Here is a 9,665-nt window from a genome sequence, read left to right as displayed (position 1 = left end):
AATGCATTGACCTCCGCAGTCAGTGCGGCAGAGGTCAGCAGCGCAGCCTGCATTCCCATATTGACATATTTATGTTAGACTCCTGCGTATATCTTTTTAGATCCTCATCTCGGCTTTTCTTTCCGAACACTGAACTAAGCATCAGGGGCTACTATCTATGCGGTAATATTCTTACATATCTTAAAAACTTACCTCAAATCCTGTTAGAAGGCTAGTACAGGCTTCAGTCAACCTGCTCTTGGCGGACTGAACTTTCTGGATCACCACACTCATAAGAGTGCGGTGCTCCTCGTCGATGGATGCGCCGTTAAGCGCCTCCACCAAATTATCCAGCGCCTCCGGTTGGACGGAGGTCACCGGTGTCGCAGTCTCGCCCTTCTTACAAAGGGACCGCCCGTCGAACTCCGGAACCACTGAAGGTTCTGGCGCGGAGTCTGGCCCAGGGCCGGACTTAGAGCCCTTTGGGGTTTGATCCCCCTTGTGCCCAAAGTCCGGGAGGTTGCCTTGCGGCACCTCTGGGACCTCCTCCTCCTGACTGGTCCCCTTTTGGGACCCCACCTCGGCGTCATCTGCAGTGCGAGGAGAGGAGACGACGGGAAGTGAAGTGCTATTCACGTTCGATGATGCCAGGGAGCCGCTCGTTGAAGTATCGAGCTCGTCCTTGGGCGGGCTGCAGGGTTATATTCGGCGTTAAGAGATTCTATGCGACAAATGAAACACCATGAGTTGTTCTGGTATCCGGACACTTACGAAGTCGCCAGGGGCTTAGTCCTTGGTGGCCACTCCTCTTCATCGTCGTCGGCGTTGGTGGAGTAGTCCGGGGGGAGGGTCCTTCCCTTCTTGGACCCTTCGGCCTCCCCCATTGGGGCGGCCTTCCTTTTCTTCTCTCCCCCCGCTGGGGGAGAGGCCTCTTTTTCCTCCTCCTCGCCTTCGCGGGAGGAGTCCGCCTCGGAGTCATCGGACGATGAGTCCGACAACACCTGGTGCCGGGAACTCTTTCGAGTCCCCGTGGCCTTCTTCTTGGCCTTCTTCTTCGGCACCACATAAGGTGCCGGGACTAGCAGCCCCGTCAATCGGGCGTCCTCTGGGTATTCTGGCAAGGGAGCCGGACAGTTAACCTGACCGGACTTCTTTTGCCAGGCCTATCAAAGGTAAGGGAGTTTAGATCCCGCATAGAGTCAAACTATGGAAAATAAGTGTCTCGTAAAGGGTAAAATGGCTTACCTCGCCGGCTTGACGCTGCGAGCTGAATCCGCGATCTTCGGTAGCGGATGCGGGAGCCTCGGCGCCCTTAAACAGCACCTTCCAGGCATCTTCGTACGTAGTGTCGAAGAGCCTGCTCAAGGTTTGGTGTTGTGCCGGATCAAACTCCCACAAGCTGCAGGCCCGTTGTTGGCACAGGAGGATCCGGCGGATGAGCATGACCTGGACTACATTGACAAGCTTGATCTTCTTGTTCACAAGGTTTTGAACGCAGGTTTGGAGTCCGGTCAGCTCCTCCGAATTACCCCATGTCAGGCCCTTCTCTTTCCAGGAGGAGAGCCGTGTGGGGATCCCAGATCGGAACTCGGGGGCCGCTGCCCATTCGGGGTCACGCGGCTCGGTGATATAGAACCATCCCGATTGCCACCCTTTGATGGTTTCCATGAAGGAGCCCTCGAGCCATGTAACGTTGGGCATCTTGCCCACCATGGCGCCTCCACACTCCGCCTGTTAGCCCCCCACTACCTTCGGCTTGACATTGAAGGTCTTCAGCCATAAGCCAAAGTGGGGCTTGATGCGGAGGAAGGCCTCGCACACGATGATGAATGCCGAGATGTTGAGGATGAAATTCGGGGCCAGATCGTGGAAATCCAGGCCGTAGTAGAACATGAGCCCCCGGACAAATGGGTGAAGTGGAAAACCTAGTCCGCGGAAGAAATGGGTGAGGAACACCACCCTCTCATGGGGCCCGGGGGTGGGGATGAGCTGCCCCTTGTCGGGGAGCCCATGCGCGATGTCACTGGACAAGTATCCGGCCTTCCGTAGCCTCTTGATGTGCCCCTCCGTGACGGAGGAGGCCATCCACTTGCCTCCCGCTCCGGACATGGCTGGGGAAGGTTGAGGCGAGATGTGCGGACTTGGGCGCTGGAGCTCGAGTGAGCGGAAATGGATGAGCAAAGGAGGAAGAAGGCATAGGTGAAAAGGTGGATCCTTATCCCCTTATATGGACGGACGAAGCTATGCGTCCCCCACCAGCCTGGTAAAACTCGCTTATCTCCCAAGCGTCGTAATCAATGGCGCGGTTGGGTTACCCACACCCATATTGATGAGAATCCTGGAATAAGGGGACACGATCTCTGCTTTGATAAGACGTGTCGAAGAAACCGCCTCACTAAACACGCTGAGGTGGGACAGTAAAAATGATTCCAATAAAGGCTTGGCCGTGGTATGACGTCACGCCGCAGAATACGTCAGCAGATCGAATTTGTGTAAAGATTATTCTCTCTACGGTGGTATGTGGAACTTATTTTGCAGAGCCGGACAGTATTCTTGTGTTTAAAATCTTCTATGAAGTATTCGGAGGAGGAACCCGCCTTGCAATGCCGAAGACAATATGCGCGTCGGACTCGTCGTCATTGAAGCCTGGTTCAGGGGCTACTGAGGGAGTCCTGGATTATGGGGTGTCCGGATAGCCGAACTATCACCGTTGGCCGGACTCCTGGACTATGAAGATACAAGATTGAAGACTTCGTCCCGTGTCCGGATGGGACTTTCCTTGGCGTGGAAGGCAAGCTTGGCGATACGGATATGTGGATCTCCTACCATTGTAACCGACTCTGTGTAACCTAACCCTCTCCGGTGTCTATATAAACCGGAGGGTTTTAGTCTGTAGGACGAACAACAATCATACCATAGGCTAGCTTCTAGGGTTTAGCCTCTTTGATCTCGTGGTAGATCTACTCTTGTACTACCCATATCATCAATATTAATCAAGCAGGAGTAGGGTTTTACCTCCATCGAGAGGGCCCGAACCTGGGTAAAAACATCGTGTCCCTTGTCTCCTGTTACCATCCGCCTAGACGCACAGTTCGGGACCACCTACCCGAGATCTGCCGGTTTTGACACCAACAATTACTGTAGAGTATTTTGAGGATAAGTACCTTGGTTTACCGGTACCTGAGGGTAGAATGAAGGTTGGTAAGTTCCAGTCGACCAAAGATAAGGTTCTAAAAAGATCATCAGATTGGATTGAAAAATATGCTTCAGGCGGTATTGAGGAAAAATCAAATCAAGGCAGTGTTGCAAGCGCTCCCAGTGTACGCCATGGGCATCTTCAAATTTCCAACTTCATTATGTGATGAGCTGGCTCAGATTATAAGAAATTTCTGGTGGGAAGACGAAGAATGCAAGAGGAAAATTCATTGGTTAGCTTGGGATAAAGTCACTAAGCCAAAAAGATGGGGGGCATGGGCTTCCGAGATCTTAGGTTATTTAATCAAGCTCTCTTGTCCAAACAAGTGTGGCGGTTATTGGTGTACCCAGATTCTTTGCGTGCTAAGCTTTTGAAGGTAAAATATTACCCCAATGGCCACATCCTGAATATTGTCTTCCCGCAAGCTACTTCGGTGAATTGACAAGGTATTATGCATGGCCTGCAGCTGTTAAAAAAGGGTCATCTGGAGAGTGGCCAATGGTAAAAATGTAAATATTTGGAGAGATAGCTAGCTTCCTAGAAACTCCGGCCTTAGAGTTATAGCAAAGAAAAACCGCACTAGACTGAAATAGGTGTCTGAATTATTCATGAGTGGAACTACAAGATGGGATGAAAATTTAATCAGGTACTTGTTCTATCACCATGATGCTGAGGAGATTCTAAATGTACGTGTATTCAGTCTGGAGGAGAGATCAAATTGCTTGGCATTATAAAAAAAATGGTATGTTTTCTGTTAAAAGTGCGTACAAACTGGCCTTAAAGCTAAGGGATGGTAAGGGCAAGACAGGTACGTCCAACACTATCGATAATGAGAAGAGGAGGATGTGGGACGTTATTTGCAAGGTCAAAGTCCCACAAAAAATGAGAATTTTTGTCTGGCTACCTGCATCCAATAGTTCGACAACCCAGGTAAACAAAGTTGCTCATCACCAAACGGTGTCGGATATGTGCACTATTTGTGATGTGAAGGAAGAAAGTATTTTTCATGCCCTGATGACTTGTCCTAAGGCGTGTGCATTCCGTTTTGCCATGAGAGATGTGTGGAATATTCCTGGAGGCTGGAGAGGAGTTTTTCACATGTACGGGGTCGGACTGATTTCTTATTCAGCTTGACCAATTGGGGTCATCGGTTCGTGAGCAAGTTTTATTCATATTCTTTAGAGATTGGCATATGATCTTTGGAAGGGGGAAAGAGGCATTATCTGCTTCTGCTATCTTTGTGGGAAATTACTGGAAATCTTTTATGGCAGAAAATGCCTGTGTGCAAGTTGACTTGAGCAACAAAGGTAAGGGGGTGATCGACAAGTGGAGGTATGTTACTCAACCTGCGATTGGTTGTCAAGTTTGGGAGCCCCCGGATCCTGAGTATATTAAGATTAATGTTGATGTGAGTTTCATGGAGAGTATGAGATCTGCTAGTGTTGGGGTTGTTGTCAGGAATAACCTGGGTGAATTAATGGTCTCATCATGGTTTTTTAGCCGCTCATGTATTTGTGTGGATGAAGCGGAACTTTTGCGTCCCTCGCCGGGTTATACATAGGTATCATACTTCACAAACCAGTTATTCTGGAAACTGATTGCGCTTTTGTTGCTTCTTTTCTGGCCAAAGATTCCATCGACAGGTCTCTGCTTGCGGATCTGAAAATGGAGGCATTGAGCGTATCAAAACTCATAAAGGATTTTAAGATCGTGTAGAATGATAGGCTGGCAAATAGTGTGGCGCACGAGATTGCAAAATTTAGTTTTAACAGCAGGTCCGATGGTCTCTTACGTAATAGTGTTCCGTCATGTGTGACTACTTTTGTAATGAAAGATTGTAAGAATTTTATTTTACCAAATTAATATATGAGGGTTTTCAAAAAATGAAAAAACGATGTACTCCTACATGTGTTAAAAAAAACCCGATGTACATTCCGTAAAAGAAAAAGAAAAACGATGTACATGGCCGTCAGCAACGGCAAATTCACGTGGTCGGTGACGGTCAAGAGAGCTTTCTGCAGAGACTTCTACGAGAGATTTTGTCTGCGGATATCGTCTGTTCATCTGGGATGTGTCGTTGAACTCAAACACCTGATCGGTGATATTGCTGGGCAGATGCACATTTTGCTGCTTCTGCTGCTACTTTTGATGTTTTCATTTTGCGGATTCGCAGTTTCTACAACAAATCTTGCCTGTAAAGAAGCATGTCGGTTGTACTCCCTCCGTTTCTAAATGTAAGTCTTTGTAGAGATTTTACTAGGTGGACTACATACGGAGCAAAATGAATGAATCCATACTTAAAATGCATCTATATACATCCGTATGTAGTTCATAGTGAAACCTGTACAAAGACTTATATTTAGAAACGGAGGGGGTACATTTTGATGTTGTTTGGACTTGGTAATCCTGAAGTCCTGATCTTTTTGGATGTTAGATGCACATTAATTTCTCTATGATTCTTCTGGAATTAGTATATCTATCAAAGATCCCATGATCAACCAATCATGCAGTATCCAGATCCAAGATATAGCTTTCTGGAATCTCTTTCAGATTCAGCCTACATTTGCTTCACCACTTCCTGTTCCTGTACCAGTTCGATGTAGATGGCATTGTGAATATGAAACTGAATCCGGAACTTGGCCCTTTTTCATTTCCTTTCGGAAGAAAAATCGCAGCCTGATACAGTTCTTTATGGTTCAGAACATAACAGCAACACAAGCACTATAGGGGCGCTGACAACTGGGAAATGTTTAGAGAAGAATCCAAACGCACTGGTCATATATCTTCAACAAATTGGCAGAAACATTCCACATCATCCGTGACACTACTAAGGCTGCGCTTGGATGCGGTGTAATCAAATACAGACGTATTTAGTTTACGCGTGTATCTTACCGGCCACCAGTAGATTTCCAGCCGGAATCAAAACGATGGGCGGAGATCTGTATCTTTTCTACAGGTGTATTTGAGATGAAACGACATTCCAAACAAAGCCTAAGCTGTGGACGAATCTTGACACAGGATGAACAGAAGCGTGCGCACAAATGAGTAGGCATCGTAGCATGCAGGAACATACGCAATTTACATTCAGGCTCGTCAAAGTTGCATTTACATTCAGGAACATGCGCAATTTACATGCAGAATTGCAGATACTGCAAAGAACTAGCAGATCTTCAAGGTGAAATGATTGTGGGAACAAAACACAGGGCCTCTTTGATTCAAATGACTTCTATGGGAAATACAACATCCAAGAAAAGCGAAGGAAAATGCAACATCCAATACCCAATAAAAGAGAAATGAAATCTGAATGAACAATTATGCATAATAACATAAATGCTTTGGTAGTAGTAGAATTGTTGCAGGGATTGGGGTAAAGCCTCCATTTCAATGGATCAATAACCGAATTTAATAACTGCCATTGATTTCAGTGGACAGTGCCCAACAAATAAAACTGAACTCAAGCACAAGGGGAAATGTTTACAGGAATACAAGGAAGCCACCTGCTCATGAAATATCTCTTAACATTCACATGCTGGCTTTTTATGCAAGATAGCGATATAATTTTCTATCTGCTTTGTCCCTCTCTAAGAATTCGCGTTCGATCAGAGATTCTATGCGTTTCTTTATGATAACAGGGTTCGGCAAGAACCGAGCTTGCAATTGCTTGGTAACCTCAGATACAATACTGTTATGATCCAAGACCCTCCTAGATTTCATGATCCTGACGATGGCAGCCTCAATCTGAGGTTTCCTGTCCTCCTCAACCCGCTGGCGGGTCTCCTGCTTCTCTGGCTCAGATTCCTTTGCCGCCACCACTGTCCCGATCTTCACCTTAACAAGCTTGCTTGTGAACTTGTCATTGAAATAGAATGTGTCATCCTCTGATATGTCCTTGCTCATGGGCTCTTTACGGAGAACATTCTTCCCCTTGACACAAGCAAGAGACTGGAGACATCTCTTTAGGTCTGTGGAAGGTATCTCGGTAGCTTGCTCGATGTCTTTGTAGGTAAGCCCATCGGAAGTGTTGAACAACATCAGAACACACATCTGGTAAGTGGAGACATTCAGCTCATGCTTCTGGCTTTTCCCAAACGTGGCCTTTATATCAGCTGTTCCCATATTTGTTTGCCATGTTAACCTCCGCCCACTGTGAGTTCCAAGATAATATCCACGGAATTTCTCACATACTGCAAGGATTTCAGGTGGAAGGCTGCAGGGAGGGCTGGGTTGTGTTGGCCAAGAGCCAGTTGTGAGAATGTGGACATCAAGTGTAGGGCCATCACCAAGTTCCTCGGATTTCTTGGCATAGAAATCCTGCATGGTGTCCTGAGATGTCTTCATGTCAGTGAACATACCCTCTAATTTGGAGGTGAACTGGTACCCACATTCTGTCTTGAGTTTGACTATCATACTCCTCTCAGCATCATCAGAAACAGTTTTGCCAGACAGAAGCCTTTTCGCCAAATGCTGCTTATAGTACTTCTCAAACACATCCTTCTCCTGAAGGTACCGAAACAGCATCATGACTTTGTCCAGTATACCCTCCACATCCTCTTCTGTTGCCCCTTTCAATCCTTTGCGGAGTTTGTCATCAACATACAGTGATATGAATTCAGGTGACCTGTTGTTTAAGTTGATGAAGAACTCAAAGGATGAATTCAGAGCATTTTGGAAGGTTTTATCATTGCCAAAAGCAACATTGATGATCTTATCATGCTTATCCTTCTCATTTAACAAGCACTGAACAAATTCCACTGGGTCTTTCAATCTCTCTGGATCTGTCACTAAGTGCTTCCCTGTTTCCCTTAGGTATGAAGTCATCATATCTCTGATTGTTGATAGACCATCAGGAACCCTTCGGAATAAGGTGTACATCCTACCCAAATCTTCATATTTGTCATCTATAAGCATGTTAACAAGGCCAGAGTTTTCCATGTGGACCAATCTATGCATGTGATTGGCTATCATCTCTTTCTCCACCACGCTAGTTATCTTTGCCTCACTGCCAGCATCCAAGTAGTGTGAGACACGCTCCATTTCCTCATTGAGCCGCCTCTCAGCCTTCTTAAGGTAGTTACCACAATCACAGCACTCAATGAACTCTTGAGATTCCCCACTGTAGAAGCTAGCGGAAACTTCCAAAAATGGTTTCTCAAAATCATCTTGGTATACAGCAGGACCAAGATCCATTAACATCTTTGTAATGCTCCTCATCAGGCCTCTATTGATCACTTCACCCATTCTTTCTCTGTGAATAAGATCTAGAAGGGTGTCAAGCAGCCGACCATGGATCATTGGGTAGTGAATTATATGATCCCTCCACAAATTCAGACCAAGCTCATGAACAGGTGTCCTATGGGATGTCGGGACATAAGTCCGATCCATGTACATTAGAATATCCCTGATCATCTGCAATGCCTTGTTGTGATCCATCCACTTCGCATTCAGCTCTTCCAAAAACAAACCACCCTGCGCAGCCTCTATTGATTTTGATATTTCCTTCAAACGCCATGTCATAGTGCTCTCAAGGCCATTATAGAGCTTCTCGCCATACTTGTGAAGCACCATGTTGTAGGCACTCCTGCACATGGAAAGAGAATTCACAAATTAGAGTAAGGTGGCACCACAATAGCCCTTAGTGGGTATTATATAGATCCCCCCTGCACCCTGTGCTCTTGCATAGTAGTAATTTACTACCAACTATCCAAATTCGGCAATATAAGAGTTCAACAAGCACTATGAGTCAACATTCATATGACAAGGGATTATAAATCATATGAATATCTGAATAAAGGCATCTATCAAGTTCTAACAGTATGTTGATTCAATCTGCCTTGCAGCTTGCTGATCCATCAGAGACAGCAAAGACTGATACAGACAGAAACATGTCTGTTCTATTTTATGCTCTGGTGAAGAACAAAAATGAAAGACTAGAAAACCATGTTCTAAATAGAACGCCCATAGCCGAAACAGTGGAGAGTATATTTGCCTTGAAATTCCTAGTTAAGAAGAGCTTTGTTACTTGACTGCTCATCTAGTGGAGTATAGCGTCAATAGTTAACAGAGGTCTTCGGCCACAAAAGAAGCTAATTGCTCCCGTAACATTGGTAGGACAACAAACACTGGAACAAAATCCTCTCTGATAGATCGCTTCCTGAGCACTGCACAGGATACGAACATCCAGCCTTTCTTTTCACACGATACTATCACGCGCCAGTTCGAATAGCACACACGATCTGGCCTGGAACCGCATTTTCTCGGAATTCACGCAGGTAGAGACGGATGCATATCTTCTAACCAAGCGGGAGCGACAGCGAGCGCCGGGAAGATCAGGCTGGCTTAGGGCGGGCAGGGGGTGTGGGGGGCCGACCTGTAGAGCTCCTCGAAGGAGAGGCCGCTGGCGTTGTGGTTGTAGATCTCGTGGATGGCGTGCTCGAGGACCTTCCATGTCCGCTCCGCGTACTTGGGGTCGAGCTCCACCCGGTGCTTGAAC

General features: G+C 46.4%; 1 protein-coding gene across 1 annotated transcript; it reads right to left on the bottom strand.

The window, feature by feature from the left end:
- Positions 1-6,478: 6,478 nt before the first annotated feature.
- Positions 6,479-9,664, bottom strand: LOC119321309 (cullin-3A-like; the record flags this gene model as incomplete). Its single annotated transcript, XM_037595046.1, has 2 exons — positions 6,479-8,753; positions 9,543-9,664. Coding segments are annotated over 2 exons (2,163 nt in total), but the record flags the coding sequence as incomplete, so codon positions are not given.
- Position 9,665: the final 1 nt, after the last annotated feature.

This window comes from Triticum dicoccoides, chromosome 6B, assembly GCF_002162155.2.
Source record: "Triticum dicoccoides isolate Atlit2015 ecotype Zavitan chromosome 6B, WEW_v2.0, whole genome shotgun sequence".
Lineage (NCBI taxonomy): Eukaryota > Viridiplantae > Streptophyta > Magnoliopsida > Poales > Poaceae > Triticum > Triticum dicoccoides.
This window is presented reverse-complemented; position numbering and strand designations above follow the sequence as displayed.